Source organism: Chenopodium quinoa, unplaced genomic scaffold (assembly GCF_001683475.1).
Source record: "Chenopodium quinoa cultivar QQ74 unplaced genomic scaffold, ASM168347v1, whole genome shotgun sequence".
Classification (NCBI taxonomy): Eukaryota; Viridiplantae; Streptophyta; class Magnoliopsida; order Caryophyllales; family Amaranthaceae; genus Chenopodium; species Chenopodium quinoa.
This window is the reverse complement of record NW_018743510.1, coordinates 3,644,674-3,672,167: the sequence shown is the minus strand read 5'-3', so window position 1 is coordinate 3,672,167 and position 27,494 is coordinate 3,644,674. Positions and strand designations below refer to the sequence as shown.

General features: G+C 39.4%; 1 protein-coding gene across 2 annotated transcripts; it reads left to right on the top strand.

Annotated features, from left to right (window-relative positions):
• The first annotated feature begins 328 nt into the window (after positions 1-328).
• LOC110739750 (UPF0235 protein At5g63440) lies at positions 329-11,802 on the top strand. 2 transcript variants are annotated; one of them, XM_021920222.1, is made up of 7 exons: positions 329-811; positions 4,015-4,121; positions 5,999-6,152; positions 6,711-6,807; positions 10,741-10,829; positions 10,905-10,973; positions 11,517-11,802. In XM_021920222.1, exons 1-7 carry the CDS (start codon positions 734-736, stop codon positions 11,574-11,576), a joined length of 654 nt encoding a protein of 217 aa, XP_021775914.1. In that variant the 5' UTR covers positions 329-733; the 3' UTR covers positions 11,577-11,802. The 2 variants fall into 2 exon arrangements, with proteins under 2 accessions (XP_021775914.1, XP_021775913.1); XM_021920221.1 differs by having other exon boundaries at positions 337-811; positions 4,007-4,121; positions 11,517-11,801.
• The last annotated feature ends 15,692 nt before the right edge of the window (positions 11,803-27,494 follow it).

The following is a 27,494-nucleotide window of genomic DNA, read 5'->3' as shown; positions in this document are numbered from 1 at the left end:
TTTCCCCCTCCTTGAAAACCACCCTAACCCCTTCGGCCCACCGCGAAAACCACCCCCATTTCCCTTATCCTTGACACGGCAGAATCGGCCATCGAAATTGACCATTCAGGGCCTTCCATGGGCGATTTAGACCGTTTTGAGGATGAAGGGTAAGAGAGGGGTGGATTTCGGGATGGGTCAAATGGGTTTAGGCCACCGGTTTTTAAGTGGTGGCTGGGGCTTGGTTGTTTCAAGGTTGGGCTGGGGTGGTGCGTAGTGCTAGTGGTTGGCTCGGGTGGGTTTCACTGGTGCTGGCGGTAGGCTAGGGGTACCGGTGGTGGAGGTGGGTTAGGGAGGGGGGCAGCCGGCGGTAGGGGTCAGGGTTACCAGTGATGGGTAAGGTATGTAATATTGACATATTATGAGAAAGAGTTACTTCATTTAATAAGAAATATAGAAAATGGGCAAAATAAGTGTCATCAAAACCTTGTTTGGTTCTATTTGGATGAAATAGAGTCCTAAAACTTAGTTACATGCCCCTTTAATGTGATTTCAATAATTTATCCAACTTAGACCCAACCTTACTACCGAACCCGACCCAGTCACTCCTATTGGAACCCCAAATTTCGAAGCGGTAAATCTGAAAAGAAAGAAAATCTGTGACCGCTTGACAGTTGCCGGAGCACGGGAGCAGTGTCGCCATTGAAGAGAGAGAAGATGCCGAAGAGGACGACGCACACCTACTCGAGCGAAGATGCAATACCTGACGGCCCTGACTCCGAGCTCTTCGTCTACTACTGCAAGCACTGCAGCTCTCATGTCCTTATTACTGGTTCTCTCTCTTTCTCTCTCTCTTTTTAGGGTTTCTAATTTGTGATCGAATGCTCATTTTTATTGTTGTATCATGTAATTGGTAATGATTGCATCAATTTGGCATCGTTATTTAGTGATTATCAATTGAAGCTGTAATTCATGGAGGCAGTGTTAACTGTGTGATTGCATATTTGATACCTAATTTAACATATGATATGTGGTAAGTAATCATTAAACCCAATTTAATCTATGATGTGCCATGTTGATTCTTGTTAGAGTAGTACTTTGTTATTATTGCATTTAAGATGATGCAAATTGATGGAAATTAGACTTTGGAATCACCATCATGGTCTATAGACATATAATTAATGACATCGATACGTTCACCTGGTTTTTTGTGTGCTGCTTTTGAGTAAAAATCTTGCTACTCAAACCGTTGCGGATAATCCTTTTATTCCTTTTTCTAATATTCCTTTTTTTTTTAATTTTTTTTTTCTATATATATATATATATATGTTTAGAAACTTGAATTTTATAAAGCAAAGGCAAGCTAACGAACATCCTGTGGCGTTAGATAAGATGACTAAAAGAAGAGTTATTAAATTGAAATAAACATTAATTACACCGATCAACCCGTGATTTTGGCATGTATTCTAAATTTAAAATACATGCCAAAATCAAGATCCTCGGAAATATTCTAAACAGCTAATCCAAAGCCCCAGGGCACTTGTTAGCAAGATCCTTTTATAAACTGTTTTGTTGAATGCATATGCCTTCTTCCAACTCTTCATTATAAACTCCCAAATATCCGTTAGGGTTGCTGATGCCCATTTCAATTGTGTGATCGGAAAATTTCCTTGTGACATTATAATTCGGGATTCAAAGCCCCTCAACCGCAATTCTGATTCCAAAAGTAGTAATTCAATCACTGTGATTCTAGTTCAAGATTTGAAATCACATGCAACATTCAGAATTTTTGTGTTGTTTTATAGTGGTTGATTTGTCAGCGGTCATTTCACAAATTGAAAACTTAGGATTTTATGAGTGAACAATGTCGATTTTTTTTGTACACAGGATGGTGCTTACTGCTTAGAGAGAGATAAGGAAAGTTGACAGCACCAACTGTCTTTGAGACATCCCCCACCGTCTTTGAGGCAGGGTAAAACACATGCCTTTGTGTGTTGCTTTTTTCTGCAATAGAAAAAGCTATGTCCATGATCTTAATTGAAGACCCTTCTATTTGGGTCTACTATTGTTATTGTGATCGATATGACTAAAAATATTCTTCGTATTCAGTATTTTGAACCAAGAGCCATTGTTGCTCAACTATTGAAAAGCTTGAGCCTAGACGTTAGAATCTACAATTAGTGATGTCTTGAGTGCTATTTATGTCAGGGACTCAGGGGTGCCACACAGATGTCACATTGAGGAATGAGTTATTATAGTGGACTATCATGAGTGGTTGGATGAACGGTGAATGAATAATCTCTTAGAGATTGAGGATCATGGATTGTGTATTAAAGTCATATAATTTTGTGGAAGTGGTAAAAACTTTAAATCTCTTTGTTGTGAGACAAGTTTTTATTTCCCACCTCAAATGGGTGCAGACATGTAGGTTGATGTAGCTTAAGTGAACTATTGTGCAAGGGGTCTGGGCTGAATCAATTAATGGTACTTTAAGATAATGACATTAAGACTTTATGAAGCTGGAGGCTCCATGGACACTACGTAGGAGCTAGTAGGTTCTGTAACGTCACTTGTGTTTGTCATGCACTAAACAAAGTACTCTTGATGATCATGAAGGACATGGTACTCAAATAGACTAGAACTGTGTAAAAAATATATGATAAGAAAGAAAAACTGAAGGTATTTAGCAGAATCACTGATAGTTTAGTTGTGTTAATGGACACTATTATATCATCAATTTGGGGCAATACAACTCCTGACCTTAGTGTGGCTGGTACTCTTCCAAAGAGGAAAGAGATATTACTTTTGTGGATCTCTCTAAAATCCCACCCTTATTTATATTACTTTCCTTATGTCCTACCGTAACTAATTCACTTTCATTCTGTGAATGACTCCACATTCTCACCCAAGGCAATTCTGACAAAATGCTAACAAATTTTAAGGGAATTTCCATGCTACCCTTCCCACCATGACAAGCATATGTGAAATGAATCAGATGCTTTTGAGGCCTTGGTGTATTGGGTGGGTCTATGACAGGAACTCTTCTGTTACGGGGATACAACGGGCATTGTGAAATATGAATGCTTGCTATTGTAGGGTCTCATATTGTGATAAGCAGTATACGATTTGATTCAGTAATCCACTAAAGGCAGGATGCTCTTTAGTGAATTACGTGCAGTTAGAAATAGTCTAAGTTCACAAGAAGTACCCTTTTAACCTTTTTTAACCTTAGAAATACATAAATATTATAGGTGAGGTGGGGGGGGGGGGTTTGGGGATGGGAAGGGAGAGGGGGGGGGGGGCTCCAAAAAATTCATTTGTGCCACTGGACATACTGGAAGGGTACACTATAATTTCACATGTGATTCGGCCGGTCCTAGGGTTTTGGCAGAAGACTTTTGGCACAGGCTGACATGACCGTCACCTGGTTCCTCTTTTTCTTTGCTTCTCCAGGTCTCACCCTGTTTTCTTCCTTGGGTGTGAGCTCTTTCTTTCCTTCCTTGGTCTTCCTTGTTTCCTTCTTCCTTGAGGTGAGAGGAGGTGATGATGATTGTTGGCCTTTTTCCATTCCTCCAGCTTCATTCCTTTGACCTTTCATACTCCCAGGATTGCTTCTCGTCCTTGAATTCCTCCTTGTGTTGTCTCCTTGCGTGAAAACCAGTAATGCAGGGAAACACCTCCAAAACACAATATACCAAGGAAACCACAACAAGAGGGAAAAGTTGCAATTAGGAGTCTAAGAGGGCCTAAAATACAAGAATTCTAATCCTAAATGACCCTTACTAGAATACTAGTAAGTATTAAACTCACTTATCAGTTATCACTAGTAGTATGTGAGACATTGCTACTTAGAGAAGCATGAGAGTGTTGTATTGGCTTCAAGTCTTCAACTTTCAGTTTTGATACTGTCGTTGCTCAATTTCACATTGTAGGAATAGGCTTTACAAAATTTTAAATGATTTTATTTCCATTGTTGGATTATTTAATGTATAGTTTTTAATCTGTTACTAAAATATTTTTCTTTAAGATACCCAGTTGCAGAAATTGCCAAAGAGAAAAACTGACAAGGCATATGTGTTGGACAAAAAGAAACATCTGGCAAGGCTTAACATCAATGAAGCAGGAAGGGTTCTTCTAAAGAGGTACAGTTGATGTTTTCTGCAGCTACATTGAGTTTTCTTTTTATTATTGTGTCCTTAGTTTTGGTTCTTATGAAATCCACTGTTTGGATTTTGTCTACTATTGTACTATGAGTATCAGTGTTTTGATGCATAAATCAATCAATCAAAGCCTTAATCCCATAAGTGGGGTCAGTTACATGAACGAAAAATGATTATTTTGTATAGTCATCCACAAAATTCTTCCTTTTCCAACCCTTACGATCAAATGCCTCATGCTCATGTTTTGATGCATGAAATATTCAACCAATAGTATTTGCCAAACGATGATCCATCAAGTGATTTATTGGCTCCCTGAACTGTGATTATCTGGGGTGTAGTATTGATCACTGTGTGCATGCAAGTCTCTCATAGTCAATTGTAACAGCTAACTTAAATGCCTTTAAACTGCTAGTAATGGTTGCTGCATGTATCTTGAATCTCTGAAGTCCAACTTTGTGATTAATATAAATGTGGCGCTATACAAGTATACTGATGATATGCTTTGTGGCAGTGAAAACTGTTTATCACACCCTATGCAGAAGGGCTAATGTATGGTCTTTGTCCTATATAATTTGAAGTCTCAATTATGCTCATAAAATTTGTGGTCCTTATAGCAAAGTATATGGATAAATTTTGAAAGACCCACAAAGGGAAAATGATGTAGACGGTGTTTGTTCCTAGGTCTTTGGTACCACCCCTAAGGCCCCAAAGACTTTGATCAACTAAACTAGTTGGTATCCACATCCGAAACATGAATGTGTGATTGTTCCAAAGTATTGACACTCTTGCCTTTTCAAGTAACCTTTCTCAGACTTTTTTTTTCAACGCCACTCTTGTACTTTCCTATCACTATCTGCACTTTTATTTTCTAAGTTTAGTTTATATTATCTCCATGACAAGTGCAAGCGTGCAAAAATATATGAGACAGGAAATACTATGTTTTTAAATTTGAGTGTCTCACACATACAATCGAGTCTTCTTTTGGTGTGCTCCATTAAAATAAGTGTTGGACTGACAATACAGAGAGGCACTCATATCATATGTAAAAAGTTACAACCCTCGAAATGTGATTCTTGTCACCTCTCCTTGATCTTAGCCTCCCAAAATTATGGACAAGGACATGGCTCATAGCTCAAATCAGATGTGAAGATAATTCATTAAATGAAAAACCATGGCGATTGATCATTGCCTTTCCTTTTTATACCAAGCTCACTCAGATTCACTGGAGTACAATGGAATAAATCAAAATGGCTCATTAAATGGCACACACTTCTTATATGCTAGGTAGTAGGAGATGGAATTGCGTTTTGGATCATGGGTTGAGATTTATTCAGCTGTCATTGCATCGGGATGACATTGCCCTCGAAATGGTTTTTTGATCCTTATTGCAATTGAGACCACTTCGATATCTAACACCCTTGTAGCAATTGAACAACCTCTCCGTTATTGTAGCTATAAGGCTGCATACCTCTATCCCCTTTTACAGTCTTACCTCACCTAAGTAAGAACCGTACAACCTTTTTTAGAGCCATTGAGTGATGATGTGATTATGTTACTAGGAATGAGATTTCAAGGCACAATTCCTAATTTGCCTAAAGATCAAAATCTAGGACCAACTTCTTGCTTGAATTCAGAAGTGCTCAAGACTTGTAGTTGGGTATTACACTTGATTCTCTAAAGTGGTTTCTTTTGTATTGAAGTAGAGGTGTATTCATAGAATATGCTGCATCATGCTCTTGATCTGCATTACCACATTAATGAGTGTTATTTTAAACATGTTTACTCTTTGAATTTAATCCTCCTTTTCTTTTTTTTTATATATTTATGTGTTTGTTTATTGTGTATTTTGTTCTATCCAGAGGAGAAGGGAAGCTGGAAAAGCAGCACAGAATGAATTGTTTAGGTTGTGGCCTTTTTGTTTGCTATAGAGCTGAAGAAGAGCTGGAGCATGCATCTTTCATATACATAATTGATGGCGCTCTTAGTACTATTGCCGCTGAAACAAACCCACAGGTAATAAGTGATATGAAGGCAGTTTTATATCCTTTAGAGCTACACTCCTTACCTATTGATCTATTAATTCCAGTTCCACATTTTTTTGCCCCCTTCAAGTGCTCTGATAACTGAATGACTGAGAAATAGAGCCTATATCAACATATGGCAATCATGTAACAACAATACAAGTAAATTATCCCATTCCTGAGTCCTGAGAATGACTTCTGCTGTCAGTTTGATCATTTATCTGATTGATCATAAAGCACTTAGAATACTTTTCTCAACTTGGTCGAATGTTTTATTCTTGCATATAGTGATAATGTGATGCTGGGTTTTTATTTATTTATTTATTTATTTTAAATCTTGTGGCATAGGACTTGTGCATATAGGGCACTCCTTTGCCATTATGCAATCAGAGTTTGATCTTTTATCTTATTGATCTGTAATGCACTAAGAATTCTTTTCTCAACTTAGTTGAATACTTGATTCTTGTATATAGATTATAGTGATGGCTTGATGCTGATCATTATTTTAATTATTATCTTAACTTGTGGCATAAAATTCTTGTGCATACAGGATGCTCCTGTGCCGCCATGCATATCACAGTTAGAAGGTGGGCTTGTTCAGGTTGCTATAGAAGTCGAAGACCGTGCATCACGTTCAGCAATTACAAGTAAAACATTATCTTTTACTTATTATCTTTGCCTTCACCGTCTTTGGCACAATAAACCTTCATCCTTCATGTTTCCAAGTTCTTATGCGGTTTCCAATGTATATCTTTGACTGATATTTTTATTTCATTTTTTTTCAAACTATTTTAAGCTGCAGCTTTTGAGATGCTCAAATTTACTAATATTATAAGTGTTTTATGGTAAATCTGTAACTCTGTTAGTTTCACCGGACTCAAATTTGACTGTTTAGCTGGATTGTTAGGTTTACTTGATATCTTGTTGAGGTATATTGAAGATCATAGTGATATGTATGTGCTTGACATATGGCTTGAGTTCTACATACCTTTATAGTTCTCTCTTTTTTTTTTCTTTTTTTTTTTTTTTTTTTTGACAAGACCTTTATAGTTCTCTCGAACAAAACCTATATCTAAATTATTGGGGACTGGGGTTTGATAAATTAGCAACCAAGACCTGTGACATGCTAAATATTAGAGTTTGAATACATTTTGTATTGAATAGCAAAGTAAGTATTTACAACTATATATAGAGAAAGCAAATAACCTACCAAAGGAAACTAAGGCCACGGTATAATCAAGGATTATGCCTACAATCGTGGCTAAGAATCATTAACTACCAAAAATATAATTGACCGTAAGAAAGGTCAAGAAAGGCTAAATATAAGAGCTACAAATAGGGAAGAGGATAACTACTAGCTATATACAAGGAGATTTGATTATCTCTTAACATTCCCCCGCAAGATGGACGGTCGAGAGACGAGGCCAATCTTGGAATACAAGTTGTTAAACCGGGAGATAGCAAGAGGTTTAGTAATGGCGTCCGCAAGCTGGTCATTGTCGAAAATGTGCCCCCGCAACATGGACGACCGAAGGGAAAGTCCAATATTGAAAGATGATTTGTGGTTGTAATAAGAAAATGTTGATAATGACTTCTTTTTTATTTTTATTTTTTTTTTTGAAAAAAAAGAGTAGTGGGTGGGTTTCTCCATAAGAGTTTGGAAAAATAAGTTTATGCTCGACAACACTAGGTAGATAAACTACGGGTTGTCGAAAATGGTTTTGTTTCTCCGTAAGGGGTGTGGAGAAAAAAAAAATTTGATAGTTGGCTATCTTTGGTAGAGAGACTACATGGTGCCGCATTATGGATCTGTTTCTCCGTAAGGGGTTTGGAGAAAAAAATGATAGTTGGCTATCCTTGGTTGAGAGACTACATGGTGCCAAAAGGGTTTGAGCGGAAGTTTGATTTGGGTTTGAAACTATTCGAGAGGGAAGTTGAATATAGTCACCATCATTTGTCAGTGTCAACAAAGGGTTTTGATGGTGTAGCCTTGGTAGTAGCGGATGCGGAAAAAAGTTGGATCAATAGCTCATGATACCATATTAGAGTTTGAATACATTTTGTATTATATAGCAAAGTAAGTATTTACAACTATATATAGAGAAAGCAAATAACCTACCAAAGGAAACTAAGGCCACGGTATAATCAAGGATTATGCCTACAATTGTGGCTAAGAATCATTAACTACCAAAAATATAATTGACCGTAAGAAAGGTTGAGAAAGGCTAAATATAAGAGCTACAAATAAGGGAAGAGGATAACTACTAGCTATATACAAGGAGATTTGATTATCTCTTAACACTAAACACTTGTAAACTTGTGGATTCTAGACCCTATGTATAGTTGCTATTCTAGATTTTACAAGATAAAATCAAGCCAAGCATGAATGGGCATCCACTGTTGATCCCTCTTCTCTGTGATTCAAATTTATTTCATGTTTTTTACCTTTTTATCTACAAGTTTTTCTTGATAAGGATTCTAATGTCAAATTGATTTAATTCAACTTTGATTTATATCTTATTCTATCTACTTCTTGTTATATAAGGTGAGTTGACTTTGACAAGTATATAAGATTGGAATGTGAATTTAACAGATTGGTGGCAGGCTGCATTGTGCCAAAGTCAGAAGATATCATAAAAGAGCATGAGACGTGAGGTCATGTGTCAACTCGGGTCAACTTTTTGTTAATTATATAAATACATTTAGATCCCTTATTCTAGAGCTTATGTGTTTATCATGAGCTACAATAATCAACCTGATGAGACTTTATTTAAACATGTTATGTGATCCTTACCATATAAACTAATCCTTGTCAATATCATCTTAAGTTAACTCAATGATAAGCCCCATATAAAAAAGAAAGGTAATCATACTTTGCCTTATCTTGTAAAATATGGTTTATCATAATAATTTCAAAGACTTCTTTTGTCACTTCCTATGTACTTCCTCCATTTTTTGCATAAATGCAACATGTCCCATGACACGTACTTTAAGAAAGAGATTAGAGAAGGTAAATGAACAAGTTAGTTAGTTCCTCCGTTTTTTTAATATTGCACCATAAGGGTTGGGCATAAATTTTTTGGTAGTGGGAAAAAGAAAGAGAGAGAAAGGTAAAAGTACAAAATTGTCCATGTGATTGAAACATAAACTAAAAAATCAAGGGTTTAAAGGTAAGGGTATATAAGGTATTTGTAGAGTGAATACAAATATTTTCTTTTCTAAAATGGATATGGTGCAATATTTGTGAAACTTCCTTAAAAGGCAAGTGATACAATATTTAAAAAACGGAGGAAGTATAATAATTTATGTACCGGCAACCTAACTCTTCCCCTTTTTGGTGGTGTTCAATTAATTTGTTTGTTCACCTTCGCTAATCTCTTCCTTTACAAAAAAAATAAAAGGAGAAAAAAAAAATAAAAAATAAAAAATAAAAAAAAAAAAAAGAAGAAGAAGAAAGAAATATAATATCTTTAGGTTGAATGAATGGAACGTTTTGAGAGAGAGAGAGAGAGAGAGAAGTGGGTGGTAGTATATAAATATTTTAGGTTGAATGAATGGAACAATTTGAGAGAGAGAGAGAGAGGGGTGGTTGTAGTATATGAATATCTTTAGGTTGAATGAATGGAACGATTTGAAAATCCTATTCCTAACCTGCTAGTTCATCGTAGTTATTGTTGGTTAGCTTTACTAATTACTGAGAACTTAATAAAGTGTGGCCTCTTTTTATTTTGTAGGGGTGGGGGGGGGGGGGGGGGGGGGGGAGGGGGAGAGGAGAGGCTTGAGAAAGAGAGAGATGGTGAACGCCTTTAAGGGCATGCTTGGATTAAGGGGTAATGAAAGTCAAACCAAGGAAAATGAAGGTAAGATTGGTGGTAGAGAGAATAAGGTAATGTTGTTATGAGTTATATGGAAGGATGAAAGGAATTATCACCCTCAAAATGGGAGTACGGAGTAATAGCTACCCACCATCACCCTAGGATAATTATTACCCTCAATATGTGGGTAATATTTTCCCCCTCCCTCCTTTCTCATCACACTTCCACTACTTCATCCTCCATACAATCTCCTCTTCTCACTTTCTATTGCCCATTAGTGCATCATCTTCAATCCAAGCTTGCCCTTAGAGGTTACTTAATGTCCTTTCTTGTCAACTGAACACTGATGTCCTTTTGGGCAATATATTCTTCTTTCATCATGCATCACCAACTTAATCTGAGAAGAGAAGAAGTCCCTTTTTCTTTTCCTTTTTTTTTTTTTTGGGTAGGATATTAGCTTGTGAAGTTTAAAATCTCTTATGTGACATTAATTAGTGTGGTACTGTGCAATGCTTATCTTTTTGCCTAAGAATCTCTTATGTGACATTAATTAGTGTGGTATTGTTATCTTTTTGCCTAAGAATCTGTTGAAATTAGGACTTGAACCTCTACATATTGATTATAAATGAGATGCCTGCTTTCTTTTTTAAGTGCTTATTGATGTGTACTCTTTTTTTTTTTTTTTCTTTCCTTCTCTTTAATCATTATAGCTTGTTCTGTCACAATATCAGACCGTAATTGGCTTAATCTAATGATTGCTTACAGGAGTTAATGCTGATGATGTAAGAGTAGCTGTGGCAGCACCTGCTGCACGTGGAGAAGCAAATAATGAGCTCCTGGAATTCATGGGAAAGGTATACAATATTTTGATAGTATTTTTTTTTTGCAAGTGCTTTATGATGATTATTCTCACAAACACTCTTGAACAGGTTTTGGGTCTTAGGTTGAGCCAGATGACTCTTCAGAGAGGGTGGAACAATAAATCAAAACTCCTCGTGGTAAGTCTATTTGAATTTGTTCTGTTTCTGAGTTGGGCATTCTTTTTGTTAATTTTTCATAGTTTCTAAATCTATGTAATTTGCTAAACATGAATGCTGCTCAGTACTTCAAAGAAAATGTCTGTCTATGTAAGGGGGTAGGATAACACCCGGCTATCATTTGTTCATAGATTTAGTAGCCGAATGCATCAGCCCTGCTACTACTTGTTATGTGCTAGAGTGTTTGAATATACTTCCAAAATGAAGAAAATTGCATCTCTTCAAATCATATTGATAAAGGTTTCTTCAAAATTCATCTCTGTATTCATCTTGAACTTTGAATTTGTTAGTTTATTTATGGGTTTCAGTTGGAAGGGGTTTAAAATATGCAAATTGACGATACTATTCTTTAAGGTACTAGTGTTCAAATGGGTAGAGGAAAATTAAAGAAATAGCAGATAACTAAGGACTGCAAAGCTTTACTTACACAGAATTGTTATTGGAACTTGATTTTTTGGTTCCCAAACTAATATTTTTTTAAAACAAATCCAATGCTTGAATTAGGTTGAAGATCTTACTGCAAGACAAGTGTATGAGAAGCTTTTGGAAGCTGTTCAACCATGAGCAAATTAGCATCCCGATTGATGTAAGTGTATGTTAATGGCAAATGTACAAGTTACAATCTAATTCAGTGCATTATTTTGTACGCTTCAAGTACTAGTACATACTAAGCAGAAATTTTAGTGTAGTTTTTCTTAGGAAAAATTTGTATTATTAATCCCAACTTTGGGCTATTTACTTTTTTTTAAAGGACACTAAATTTCATTAATTAAAGTCATACGACATCTACAATTGACAATTAACGATAATAAAAATGAATTTAGCAAAATCGAACAAGAATTGATTAAGGAAGTGCTAAAAATCCAAATAAATAAATATAACAATTCGGCACATTTTCAATTCGTTGTTTCATACAACTTTTTGAGTAGATCCGTCGCCGCTTCGTAATTTTGTGAGAAAGGATTTTGTAACCCGAATCCGAGCAAAAATCAATGTAACACTCTCGATTTACTAGCTAATAATAAACGAGAATTAAAGAAAAATAAACAACCTTTGCATAAAATTGCGGAAGCATACACCTAAATCGGAGGTATTACCGCCACACTCAACAATTTGTCAAGTGCTAAGGCTTACAAAATTCCAAAAAATTACAACCCAATAAACTAAGTGAGCTATTTTATACAACTTTACAAACTTGTTATAACAGACTAATCGAAACACTTGAGCTCCTTTAGCTACGATCACTTGATCAACCTGTTTAGACAAACTTAACTGCTCACCATTAAGGACAAATTCCAAAATAGATCGTCGCAGGGCCACCATAAGAAAAAGACATGGCCGCAAACACAAGTAGCACAACAAAATAACACACGTCAGCAAAAAGCTGAGTAATCACCACTGATCAAAATACAAAGAACAATAGAATAATTAATATAATTAACTCACTTAAAACAATGTAGTTCGAAACTACATTACACATATACACCTCAAGGGTAAAATAACTCCGTATTCTGAAAATAACCCCTGTCAAACTCAACCTCAAATAATAATAAGTCAAAATTAAGTTGTCACATAAAATTTATTACTTTAGTTAAGAAAGGGAAAGAGAACGCCAGTAAGCCGGGACTACTCCTTGTCACCACCTACTTCACAGAGGGTCGCGCGTAACCCCAAATGGCCATAAATTAAACAGAATGTCCCTAGTGTGCACACCTCTCACTAATACCCAGTGATTAGGAGGAAGACTAAACAACAATATACGTTAATTTAAACCAACTAGTAGCAACCATAACCACTAGTGGGCAACCTATTCTTCACCCTTTCGGGTTTCATTTCCCTTCTTGATCTAATGTACATTTTAATAGATTAAATTGTCCGATCACATTGCACACGAGTATTGCACAAAATCAACTTAATCCCAAATGTTTTAATTTCAGGATTATTCAAACATAGTCATTTTACAAGACATACTAGTTACAAACTTACAACTCGTTTCCCAATAAGCCTTGGAGACCATCAATCACATATAATCAATCATCCAAATTTCCAAGATTGTAATTATATAAAAAAAAAACCTCATACGATACCAATAATCAAATTTTCAAAAATACTATACTAGTACACAATTATAGAAAACTAGTATACAATATGATTCCATAATATCACACAATAACACATCCATCACATATAATTACGTAAGCACATAGTTGGCACACAATAATAAGTTGTACAATCAATACAAACAATAAGTTATAATCAAACAATTCCGAAAGATTGATAGTGTGATTACATATAATAATAAGAGTAAGCAAGCAACTCTAAAACAACGAGTCTGATTACCTTATTATATTGATAATGCGAGAAACAAACAAGAGATAGGCCGAAGCTCACGCCATAAGGCTACCACAAAATATGGTTGGTTGGTGTGTTACGCGAGTTACAGGAGCACATATGATGATTAACATATGATTATCAAAAGAATACAAATTATATGAAGATAGTATTTAAGATCAAGGTGCTGATGATGAGAAAACAAACATGAATGAAAAGCAACGAAGAAAAAAGAAGAGAAATTTGAGGGATTTATTAAAAGCTGCACATATTACCAAATATAATTAGGGTTATGGGGCTTTTTTAAATAAGTCTTATAAAAAGAATCCTACTAGACTTTAAATAGGTCTTATAATTTAATAAAATAATAAAATAAATTGTAACTTATATAGAAAAAATAAAATTTATAAATTCACAAAATTTACAGGTATTACAATCAATCGTAGTCCCGGACAACTGGAGATCAAATTAAACACAAATAAAACCTTGTCTTTCGAAGGAAATCGAAAAACCTTGTCTTTCGAAAGAGATCAAAAAAATCTTGTCTTTCGAATGAGATAAACCCTTTCTTTCGAGGGAGACATTATTGTAGCCTAAGAAATAAAAAGCTTAAAAGAAATATAGACTGGGGCTTTCCACCGGTGAAATCCGATGGAAGCTCCTTCAAAATTAACAAACGAGGCTAGTGTTTAGGAGAGAGAAGTGAAAGAGGAGGCTAGGGCATTTCTGATCATTGATATCTATTTTTCGGGCCATTTACTTTATTTAATCCTAACTTTCGATTATTTTTTAATAATCCCATCTTCGGGGAGCATTTTCTTCTATCAGGTCATGACCGGTCAACAAAAATCAATGACCTATTGTAACAGGTTACTTGACACGTGTCAAGCCCTGATTGGTCCAAAAAATAAAAAAAAATAAAAAAAAAATAAAAAAATAAAAAAAAAAAAAACAAAAAAATTGAAAAAAAAAACAAAAAACAAAAAATCCAGCCTCTCCCCTTCCCCTCACCGGACCACCCTAACCCCCACCCCACCCCGCCCAGTCCCAGTCCCCTTCCTCGACGGCCCTCCCCCACCCCTAGCGTTGCCCTTCCACCCACCCTAGTCACCACCCATTGCGTCGCACACAACCACCCCGATCTCTCTCCCCTACTCATGAAAACCACCAAACGCCCCACATAGGAATACCTCAACAGCTACTCTGACGCCACTGCTACACAAAACGGACCTTTACTCGTCGCCTTCTTTCTTTCTCCTCCAACAATCCCAAACTCCTCTCTGTTTCTGACGCTCTCAATATTTTCCAGATTTTTCTCTTCTTCTTCCTAGGGTTTATGCTTATAAAAGAAATTCAATTGTTAATATACAAGTAATTGAATTTTAATCTTATATTGTATTACAAATTTATGGGGGTTTTATTTTTTTGATTGATTCTTACAGGATGTGAGTAGGTTGATCAGACAATCACATGAAACTTTGGTTCCATTACTTCAATCTTTGCAGTGTTACAAGCTTGGTCAATTGGTTGATGCTTATAATTCCTATGAGAAATTTACCAAGTATAATACTTTTTTTACTAATTTGAAATTGGTTTATTTTAATTAATGAGGGAGATCGGTGGTTTTCATGAGTGGGGGAGGGAGATCGGGGTGGGAGAGAAGGAGGGCGGAGGTACATCTGGGCATCGACGAAGGGGAAAGGAGGAGGTGAGGTGAGTAGGGGATCTGAATCGGCGCAGGGAGGGAGGTGAGTTGGGGTTTTGGGCACCGGTGTGGTGGCCGGCCGGTGGGGGCATGGGATTGGTAATGGGTGGCTGTGTATGTTTTTTTTTTTTTTTAATCATCTGAATTTTTTTTGTTTTTCTTTCATACATTTTTTTGACCAATGATAATAAGACATGTGGCATTTTAAAAACAAAATTAAAAAAAAAAACCCTTCATCAGGTCACCGGTCATGTGGCCTATTAAAAGAATATGCCCCCCAAAGTTGGAATTATTCAAAAATAATCGAAAATTAAGATTAATTAATGGCCCAAAGTTGGGATTAATAATACCAAATTTTCCTTTTCCTTTTTCTTATTATTCTAAAATTTACAAATTTAAAATTTTCAACAAATCAAACAAAAGTAACTGTGTATTTTTTTTTTTATAAAAAAAGAAAACCCCAATGAGCTACTTTGAATTTTTATTTGGTTAAACAAATTCATGTCTATTTTTTTTAAATTATTTGGTGATATATTTATATGTGGGATGGGTGATATCTTTTAATCGTTGGTTCGTACACCTGGGTGTACCATGCATGGTACACCCGGTTTAAAGCGGAAAGAACATAACTGATAACTGTAAAGAACATCACTAATTTATAAAAGAACGCATCATTGATATATAAAAAAAAACATGGTAAGTTCTGATAAACTGATTTTAAAAAGATAATAGATAATTACTAATTGATTTATACCCCGTATTTAATTTCAAATCATTTCAAAATATTTAGTTTTCCAGAATTTCTCTATCTAAGATTATGTTCTACCAAAAATAATTCTTACACCATACCAAAAAAAATAAGGGATAAAACAAAAGTACACAAGGATAAAACAAATATAATACCCAAAATAATATAAGGGTTAAAGCAAACGAACATTAATATAGAAGAACATATTATCTAAGTTAAACGAACATGATTTGTTTTATTAAAACGCAAAGAACATTTTTTAATCTACATACATTAAAGTACATTGTTTGCAATGTAAAGAACATATAGTTCATATACAAAAAAATATTGATCGGACTCAAAGAACATAATCCATATCAATAAAAAAAAATGGAATATGGATCCAAGAAATGATAAAAGAACATTTATCATTATACGAAGAACATCATCTTTAACCTCAGAAAAATAACATGAAAACAGGAGAAAAAAAAATAAAAAAATACTGTCTCTCAACAATGAATTAATCAATTACATCATTAAGAGATTATTTGAAATGATAAAATCAACTTCATAATAACATTAAACCACTTCGAAATTCAAAATTGATCATGGTTTCTCTCTCTAGATAAATACAATTTCTCTCTCTTAACAAAGAAATGAAATTCTATTCAGCAAAAGTATTCTATTAATATGAAATGTAAATAATAAATCAAGTTCATAAATAAAGGAGTATAAATAACAAATCAATCCCTTAAATCAAGGAGGGAATCGTTTTGAATATTTTTTGCTCATGTACTTTATGTTTGTATGCAATGTTCTTTTCGCATTTATTTAGTAACCTTTGTATTCTGACCGGGTGTACCATGCTCATGGTACACCTGGGTGTATGATGAAATTTTCAGATATCTTTATGTTTATTTTGTATGGGATTGATACTTAGGAGTATCGACGTACAATGTACTCAGTTGCACCATCTAATTGATTATATGATTGAATTTAGTAGATGAACATTTGGGGTTGTCTTATTGGTGACATTTGGGAAATCTTTATTTCCGGCATGGTGGTTTGTAACCTCGTAAAGGCTTCAAACCGTTTTTTACGCTTAGGTTAGGTCTTGGGCGAAGCTTTGAATGTTCTCTTTGGCTAGTCCTCTTAAAGACTAGACTAGCAATTGTTGTTATTTTTTACTATATTATTTTATCTTATCTCCCTTAACGACTCATTTGGTAGGTAATGATAAATAGTAGTAATAGAAATGACTTGTATATGATTTTAAGAGGAACAATCAAGGTTCTTTGTCATGGAGATGTTAGTTCAGCCTAAATTATGAGTTTTTTTTTTCCCTAAATTGCTATTTGGCGATAAAATATTACTCGGGCTGACATTGTTAATGACTATTTTACCCTTATTTTCACTTTTATTACTTCTTCATCCATACTCACCTTCAAGCCACAAATTATAGACCACCGCACAACATCACCTAGATTACCACCACGAATTATACCCCGGCCGCCGCCACTACCAACACTATCGCCACCACACCTCCACCGCCACCGCCACCACCACATCACCACCACCCTTTATTTTTTTATTCTAATGAATGGGACGACGTAATGAATTTATCACAAAAGCATTGAGCGGTGAAGATGAAACGTCGAAGGTTAGTTGAATAGCCGTTGGAAATAGTAGAAATTAATCACCGGAAAAATTTATAGATGTTTGTTGAAGACGTCTACACCATGGTATGGACATCTGTGGGAGAAGTCCATACCACGGTTGAGACGCCTCCTGCAAATGTCCACACCATAGAATGGACATTTGTAGGAGATGTCTTTATCATGGTATGGACATCTCCCACAGATGTCCATACTGTGTCACAAACATCTTATACAGATGTCTACACATCTTTTCAGTTATTTTTTATTTTCTAAAATATTTACTTAAAATTAAACTAATTGCAATGAACACATAACTTTGCAAAATTAAACCAAATTAAGTAGACATATTAGATGTAAAACTAATAAATTCGACTAATTTCTGGCTTAAATGCTTAAAATAAGAATTAACTTTGGAATTTAAAGATTTAAAAAAAAAAACGCAGTTGACATTTGTCGGAGATATCCTACCAATGGTAGAGACGTCTGATGGAAATGTCCTATCCATGGTAGAGACGTTTGATGGAAATGTCTTACCCGTGGTAGAGACATCTGCGACAGATGTCCTACATCGTGGTAGAGACGTCTGTTGGAGATGTCTCTACCACGTATAACACCATTCCACTAGATGTCTTCACTATGGTGTTGCCGTCTCCGACAAATATTTGTAACGAAAAAAAAAATTTAAAAACTTGCCGGCGTTTTTCCCTTAGTTGCTTCAATTCCCTTGACGAGGCATGGGGATGGCGCGCGTGTTTCTTGTCCTGGTCAATGGTCCTTGGCCAATGTTGCGGTCTCGAAGGTGGTGGTGTTGTGGAGGGTTCTTGCCGTCGAGAAGCTGGTTACCAGCATTAAGGTGTTGGCGTTGCATAAGGTGGTTGCGGTGTGGAGGGTGTGAAGAAGATGGTAGGGTGAATTTGGTGGTGGTGGACTGGTGGTGGTGGTATGGAGTAAGGGGTTGATTGAATTAGGGGGAAGGGGTTGAAAAAAATTTAGGGGTATGTAGGTCATTAACAATGTCGTCCCGAGTATTTTTACTTCGTCAAATAGTATTCTATAGTGACCAAATTAATTTTGATTACCATAGGAAAAAAAGTGGGTCCGTTAAGGTGGCATCATCATGGCCACAATAAAAAAAAGTGGTTGATGGGCGTTAGAACGGTCGCACATTCCACACTCAATCAAATAAATTTATAAATCCTAAAACTAACCCCTAAACAAGTCTAGTGGTAAGTTCGGAGTCGAACCACAAGGAACGGTAATGTTGGATTGTTCTCGATCTAATGCTTAAGCTACGCCGAAGTCGGTTTATGGATAGTGGACACTACAACTACACTAACACACATATAAAGATCAAGATATTACAAAGTCTACTAGGGGCAAAGATCCACTTTGAACAATTAACAAGTTAATGGGAATCGATTTGATAATCAATCATGCAAAGAAAGAATTAAAATGGGAATTAATTACCATCAAGAGCAATCTCTCAAATTCCTAGCCTAGATCCCTCATTGACTAGGTGCATAGAAGAAATTTACCCAAAATGCAATCAAATATATAAATTCTAATTCACAATCCCTTGTCAAACTAGAACTAACATGCAATTAAGTTTGCTATCTTGGGAGATCAATCCAATCTAAAACAAACAACATGCCATCATCAATTCAATCAATTTAATCACACAATTATCATCAAATTTATCTCAAATAACTCAATTAACCATAACAAAGCTTCACTCAACACCTAGTAGAAGGAAATCTACTCAAACATGATTAACAAAGCAATCAATAAAGCATAAAGAGAGAAGAGAGTAAGAAATGCTCATTGATATAAAATGGAGATCTTCAAATCATCAAATTCCTCCTTTGATTATCCAAAATCCATGAAAACCATTGTGCTCCTCACTTTCTCTCTCCAAAATTTGAGAGTTTCTCTCTCTAAAAACCTAAAACTAACCTAAAAACTAAACTAAACTGAAAAATCCTTTTTTTTTCTTTAATGAGCAAAAAAATCTATTTATACCCCTTACAAAATTGCTTAGGAAGCTCCGCAAAAAGTCAGCTGAAACGGGAAAAGGTCCGACCGAACTCTGTATAGGTTCGGTCGGACTCAGGGTAGGTTCGGCCGAACTCAGGGTAGGTTCGGTCGAACCTCCCTGATCCTTGTTTGGTCGAACTTTCCTGGTTCGACCCCTCCTGTAAACATGCTGAAAACTTGGTTGAAACTGCCTTGGAGGTTCGGTCGAACTTTTCAAAAGTTTGACCACACCTTGGTTCGACCGAACCTCTTAAAGGTTCGGCCACACCTCCTCTTGAACTTCCTCTTCTTGCTTCCTCTTCTTCCCTTTTGCTCCTCTAGTCTTTGTCCATGCCTCCATACTTGGCCAAGGGGCCTCCTACCATGCTTAGGACCGTCATGGAACCTGCAAAAGATAGCAAAGATCACGAGAGCATGGGGATGATAAAATTATGCATAAAGATTATCAAAACAAGCGCAAATAAGCATACTTTTCATCCATAAAAGAAAAGGAAGCCATAAGAGGAGAAAAGAGGTAGAAAACCTAAGAAAAACAGGAGAAAAGAGACCAATACACTACCCATAAGGGTAACATAAATGTCACTCATCAGTGGTCCCTTTTTTTTTGCCAAAAATCATTATAATTGTTTCGGGGTTTTTTGATGTGTCCTGCGGGAGAGTTACGGTTCCAAGACTAAGCTGTCGGATGCCTGTACCTGCAAGATCACGAAGACTCCGGTTGGTAGGAGCTTCGCCTCCGACGATCAAGTTAGTATACGCACAAGAGGAAAGAATACGGAATAGGTAAAGTTCTTCTCGCTGATTGGGAGAATTTCCCAATTAATATTGCTCGGTAATAGTGTTTGTATTTATGAATACCCCATTAATGAGGTTTGCCCCACTATTTATAGTAGGGCAAACAAGTCCCCCATGGAGGATACCAAGGACACGTGTCAACAGGGGATTGGAGCCCTGTTGACTAATGGCGATGCGCCACGTGTCACCTGCCTATTGGACCACGTGTCTAGGGTAATTTTTACCCTAAACATTTTCCCCTCACAGGTGCTGACGTGGCTGTGCCACGTGGCACCTGTGAAGAACTCTCTCTTCTTTTTTTTTTTTTTTTTTTTTTAATCTCTTAAATTCTGGTTGTTTGGGTGAAAAGGCGGGAGAAGCAGAAGGTGAAGAGTCGGGACTCTTCGCCTTCTGAGGAGGGGCCTATAAATAGGCAAACCCCCCCCCCCCCCAAATCCTCATTTACAAACTTTGCGAATTTTTTGATTTTCCGAGAGCAGGCGGTATTTGAGAGATAAAACACCGCGTGATCATCCAGCTTACAACCGTCTAAGGGGTTTGATAGAAAACGAAATTTGCACCTGCACTTCAGACAACACAGTCGGCTCAAGAGACGCCTGCGTTTTTGCAAGCAATCCCACAAAATTTCCAGCGATCAAGCGGTTTTCTCCTTCTCTCTTTTAGGTACCGCCTCTATTCTTTCAAGCTATTCCATGTATTTTCGCTTGAGTCTTTTGTTTATTTTCTCGCTTATTTGTCCCATAGTTAGATGGACCCTTTATACCCCCATCCGGAACATAATAATGAGACCAGTCGGTCTATTAGTACGGCTGAGTCTAGAACTGGAAACACCGGCTGTAGCCTCTGGGATTTGCCTTGTTTATCTCCCAATCCGACCGTCTCCGTGTCTGTGCAGGACACAATGGCCAGAACCAAGAAGACGGCTGTGGACCCCAACTACAGAGGCGGTGGCTCTGACGAGTTGCCGCCTGATGAGAGGACCCCTAATGAGATAGTCATGGGATCTCCCGGAGGTATTCCCAGCACGCCTAGTGATGGCATCCTAGGCTCTGATCAGGGAGGCGGTGAGGAAGCCGCCTCCGTAGAACGAAGAAACTCATCCCAAGAGGCCTCCTCCTCCGCCTCTGCTCTTGGACCTGTAGAGAGCAGCTCTAGCTATCTAACACCATCCGTTGATAGCGAGGAGGAGGAGAGACCCTCCTGGAAAGCCAAAGGTGATCCTTTGATGATCACCGTCTCCACAAAGGATAGGGCCATGATGCAGGACAATCTGGCTGACTTCGTCCTCAAACGGCCCCTAGGAACGGGATATAGAATGGTGGTCCCACCTGCGAAGGGGACAATTGCTTGGGAGGATGACCAGCGCAATGCAGACGGATGGTTTGGCTGCTACGAGGCGGCATTCTTGGCGGGGCTCTACTTCCCCCTACACGACACAATAAAGGCCATACTAAGGGGGTATGGCCTGGGCATCTGGCAACTCACCCCAAACTCTTGGGTAAATATTCTTGGGTACATCGCCGCCTGCGAAATGCAGGATTTGAACCCCAGATGGGAGGCGTTTGCCCATATGCATTACCTGAGTAGGAGCCCAGGTGGCTGGAGAGCCTGGTACACCCTGACCACCTACCCACAATACCTCATGACGCTTGACAAGCCGTCTAAGTGGTCAGACTGGAAGAGCCATTTCTACCTAGTCAAGGCCCCAACTAATGAGGAAAACAGAGAGTTCCAGACATACAACTGGAAACCTGAACTTTTGGGGCAGAAATGCCGGCTGCCCCCAGTATTGGAGAGAGATAGGGAAGCAATCTTGGACTCCTACTTTTTTGAGCTCGTCCCTTCCACCCTCTCAACCGGAGAGGTAATAAGGGTGCCCAGAAACTGGGTGCCCAAACATGAGTTTTTGAGGGACGAGGCCTTTTTGTCCGCTTGCGGGCTCAGCAACATGTTCGAAAAACGTAGGTTAAACACCTCATCCGGCGTGTTTTATGCCGGATGTCTATTTTCTCTTGATTACAATGTCTGTTTGCTATTGTATTGACCTTGACCGGACGTATTTGATTTGTGTTTTACAGAAGAAGCAAAGAGCATGTTGCCAACAGCGAAAACGCCTGCTAGGAAGGCTTCAGATATCCGCAAGGAGAATCTGGAGAAAAAAACTTGCCGCTCAGGCGGCTAAGAAGGTTAGACCGCCTGACTTTTCCTTGACTTGTTTGCTTTACTCCCGTGTGGCTTATTTCTTCACCTGACCGTTTGTGACTTTGTTTCAGGATGGGAACAAAACTCCTCGCTCCTTGCAAAAGCAGATTCGGCAAAGGCCGACTGTAGAGGAGCCTGCATCTAAGGTGCAGAAGACCACTTCCACCGCCCGGGCCACTACCGACGGTAAAACAATAAAGACCCCAGGTGGGTCGACTGCTGAAACGACCTCGAAAGAGGTCACCCTAATAAGGACCACAACCGGTCCATCTACTAACGGAGGTCAGAGAGGTTTCCAACAAGGTACAAATCCCTTCAGCCTCGCGCTGCTTGACCTGCCCATGCGGGTTAAGTCTTATTCTCAGTCTCAGCCGGGAGATTCTCCGATCAGCCGGCAATCTGTAGGCGGCGCATATGCAGCTTTCTCACCGTCTGTTTCTGGTGCAGATAATTCCCCCCGCTGGCCGGATGCAGCTCAGTATGCCTGGGCCATGCTGAAAGTCGTCCCCCAGGACGAGAAGGAGGCGATTCCTGGAATCAACACCTTCAATGCCGACCGTGTAATGGTCGAGCTAGCTGATGTAAGCTGAAAGTACCCACCCGGCATTTTATTTGTGGTATGCACATCCGGTAAATCTACTGACACCGGTTGTGTTTTTGCAGGCACTGCTGCGCGTGGAGGGGCTCAAAAAGGCCTACATCTGCAAACAGGAGGAGGTAAGGAGAGCCAAACGTTCTGCGGATGACGCACATAACGTTGCTGAATATTCAATGATTGTCCATGACTTAGAAACTAAATCTATAATCATGCGACAGGTGGACCAGGTCAAGACCCTCCAAAAAGCCCTCTGTGAGTCCAAGGTCAAACTGGACAATCTCAAGGTGGCGCTGGACAACGCCGAGAAGGAGCTCAAGGAGCATGAGGAGCCCCTCAAACGGCTGGATCAGGCGGAGAAGACCAGCACCCGCCTGCAACAAGAGAATGACCGCCTGATCAAGGAGGCGGCTGTTGCAAAGGTCAACTTCCTGACCAACCTTGAAGCAGAACAAAGCCGGCTCATTGAGGAGAATGAGCAAGAATGCGAGAACAGGATGAAGAGAGCATTCTCCATTATCCATCCGGGTACAGACTCAACGTCTGGGAGCTTGCCTACAAATACGCAGATCTTGCCATTCTGGCTGAAGAGGAGGGTAAGCCGGGGCCTGAACCCTATGACAAGTGGGTTGAGGCGAAGTTCAAACGGATGGAGGAGGTAGCGACTGCTAACGAGGAGGCAATCGAAGATGAAGTTGCTCCTGGCTCCGTCCCCACCCGTCTAACCTGGAAGGGACTCAGGCTCCGGCGGACCGGGTGACTGTGCAGATAGAATAGCAACGACCTCCCGGCCTGCGTGCCGTGCATTATCTTGTAATCGCGCCGGATGAGTCGGCTTACTCTGCCATTGTTTTTTATTTTGAACATTAATATATATTTTTTCTTACCGGCTGTGCCGGTTTTATTTAATGATTTCTCCCTACTTGCACTTTAAATTTTGCTTAGAAATTTCTCCAAGTACTATTGCCGTGTGTAACAGAGACGGAGTGGGGTTGAGTATATTTGGGGTTGAGTATATTGCCCCCCGGATAGGTGACTGGTAGAGCTAAGCTTAGCCAGGCGGCTATCTGTATGCCCCCGGTTAGGGACCGATGAAATTTACACATACCACCCGGGTGAGAACGCGGCTTTAAATACCGTATAGGTTTTGTTCCGCAAGGTTGCCGGTTGCGTTTTTTCGTTAGGTGCTAAACGCTAGAATTGAGTTAGTATTAACATGTTTATCCTACGTCTGCCTCTTCAGAAGGGACAGGCGGCGGTTTAGATGTACTGGGAGTACCGGCTGCCTTTTTCGAGGCTAGCTTCTATCGGTACTTCTTTTCAAAGGAAAAGTCGGCTGTACTTTTGGGAGTGCTAGTCAGCTATTCTTTGATGCGATGGATCATTCAGGCGAAAATAATCGGCTTAATTTCCAAATATTAAAACCGCCTGAGTTTTGACTGCTAGAACAATTTATCACCCAAAAGGGAGATGCTCTCTTCAGTGAATTCACCCGTATGGGCGTCACCGGATGTGCCGCTTGGGTAGCGCCCAAGACATGGCACATGAAAATTTAAATGATAAAAGTCGCTTGGGTAATGCCCAAGACATGGCATATGGAAAGTTAAATGATGAAAGCCGCTTGTGTTAAGCACAAGACATGGCTGAGATATACAAAAACGTAATGAAGCAAACTGTTCTCATTAATCATACGGTAATTACAAGAGATTTACAGTTCTTAGAAGTAGTACTTTTTTAAGTTATCTACATTCCAAGTTCGGGGCAACTTCCTACCGTCTGGGGTCTCCAGGCGGTATGTGCCGTTTCTAACTTCTTCAAACATCTGGTAGGGGCCCTCCCAATTTGGGGTAAGCTTGCCCTGCTCATTTTCCCTACCAGTTGCCTCCATTTTGCGGAGTACAAAGTCCCCTACTTTCAAGGGCCGCTTGTGTACCCTCTTGTTGTAGGCTCTAGTCATTCTCAGACGGTAGACCTCTTGTCGTAAGGCGGCGTTGCCCCTTCGCTCTGGAAGAGCATCCAGGGCCAGACGCATGGCCTCCCAATTGGCCTCCTCATCATATAACATGACACGGAGAGTTGGCTCATAATGCTCAATAGGGAGAACAGCCTCAGAGCCGTATGTCATAAGAAACGGGGTTTCACCGGTTGCCCCCTTCTCAGTTGTTCTGATGGCCCAAAGAACATGAGGCAACTCATCTGCCCATAGACCACCAGCCCTTTCAACTTTCCTCTTAACACCGTCTGAGATAATCTTATTGAAGGCCTCAACTTGTCCGTTTGCCTGGGGTTTGCCTACAGACGCAAAGCAATGGGAGATGCCCTGATCCCCCAACCAGCCCTTGAGCACAGGCGCCTCAAATTGAGGACCATTGTCGAAGACCATAGACATGGGGACCCCAAACTGGGTGATGGTGTTTCTCCAAATGAAGGAAATCACATCCTTGGTCTTTATGCCTTTGACCGTCTCTGCTTCAACCCATTTGGTGAAGTAGTCTACGGATACCAGGATGTAGCGTCGACCGCCTGAAGCAGGCGTATAAGGTCCCAATATATCCATCCCCCATTTTGCAAACGAGACCGGACTGCGTATAGCTGTGAGATCCATTGCCGGACGATGAATCAACCGGTCGAACCGTTGGCACTTATCACACCTCTTTACCAGGTCCATGGCATCCGCCTCAAGAGTGGGCCAAAAATATCCTTGCCGCCTGGTTCTTTTAGCCAGGGCTCTGCCGCCTATATGCGAGGCACAAAAGCCCGCATGCAGATCTTCCAGGACTTCCTTTCCCCTTTCTGGGGTTACACACTTCAGAAACGGTTGTAGGTGTCCCTTCCGGAGAAGTTCTCCTTGGTGCATAACAAAGCTCAAAGCTCGCTTTTTGAGCGCAGTTGCTTCTGAAAGGACATCCGGCAAAGAGCCGTCTGTCAGATAAGCTCGGATGGGATCCATCCAGGTGGCGCTTCGGTCCAAAATTCCAATGGGATCATGCTCTATGCTTCTTTTATCCATGACTTCCCAAAAGACTGTCCTCGGCGCATCACAGGAGGCGGATGATGCCAATTTGAAGAGCGCATCCGCCTGATTGTTTTCAGACCGTGGCACTTGACTCAAGTGAATCATCAAGTGACGCAGCCTTTTCCCTGACCGCCTGCAGATATTTGATCATAGCCGGATGGGTGGCTTCATAGTCACCGTGGTATTGGCTAACGATCAGTTGAGAGTCTGAGCAGGCGTCAACTTTCCTTGCTCCGGCTGCCTTACACATACGCATGCCGGCTAGCAAGGCTTCATATTCTGCTTTGTTATTTGAAGCCTGGAACTTGAACCGCAGTGCATATTCAAACTTATCCCCTTCCGGAAAATGAAAAATAATGCCTGCACCACAGCCGTTTGCCGTGGAACTACCGTCTACAAACAGCTTCCAAACTTGATCAGGATTTTCCGGTTACACCGGCCTAGTCATATCAACAATGAAGTCAGCAAACGCCTGACCTTTCACTACCCGCCTGGGTTCGAAGGTTATTTCCAGGCTTTGCATTTCAACAACCCATTTGATCATTCTACCGGATGACTCTATGGTGGTCATTGGGCGCTTGAGTGGCTGATCAATGTATACAGTTACCGAATGAGCCAGGAAATAGGGCTTCAACCGCTTGACTCCTTTGTAGAGGGCCAACCTAAATTTTTCAATCATAGGGTATCGGAGCTCAGCATTTCTAAGGACATGACTGATGAAATACACCGGAAGTTGATTACCGCCTCTCTCAGCAAGGAGAACAGCACTAAGGGAGTGATCTGAGACGGCTAGGTACATATAGAGAGCCTACTGGGGCAGAGGACTCACTAGCCTTGGCAAAGAATGCAGATGCTGCTTGAGCTTCTGAAATGCCGCCTCAGCCTCTTCTCCCCATTCAAATCTTGACCTCTTCCTAATTGCTTGGAAGAAATAGAGGCATTTGTCGCCAGACCGACTGAGGAATCTCCCCAATGCCGCCAGGCAACCGGTGAGTTTTTAGACTTCTCTTACAGTGCGGGGTGACTGCATGTCGATTACCGCATGTACCTTTTCCGGATTAGCCTCAATTTCCCTTTGGTCAATCAGAAATCCGAGGAACTTCCCAGACTCAACACCAAAGACACACTTCTTAAGGTTAAGCATGACCTTGTGCCGCCTGAGTGTGGCGAACGTTTCTCGAAGGTTAGCTAGATGATTCGTCTGTAGCTTGGATTTGACTATCATGTCATTGATATACGCCTCTACATTCCTGCCTATCTAATGAAGAAAAAATTTGTTTATCATTCGCTGAAATGTAGCAGGCGCATTCTTCAACCCAAACGGCATCACAGTGTAACAAAATAACCCCTAATCGGTGACAAATGCCGTCTTTTCTAGATCTTTTTTCCAGAGGGGTATCTGATGGAAGCCTGAGTAGG

What these genes read in the sequence shown, in the direction of transcription:
- LOC110739750 (XM_021920221.1), top strand. Translation starts at nt 697, where the DNA reads ATGCCGAAGAGGACGACGCACACCTACTCGAGCGAAGATGCAATACCT. An exon ending in ATCACGTTCAGCAATTACAA is followed by an intron (nt 6,808 to 10,740) that starts GTAAAACATTAT and finishes GATTGCTTACAG; the next exon opens with GAGTTAATGCTGATGATGTA. An exon ending in TCCTGGAATTCATGGGAAAG is followed by an intron (nt 10,830 to 10,904) that starts GTATACAATATT and finishes ACTCTTGAACAG; the next exon opens with GTTTTGGGTCTTAGGTTGAG.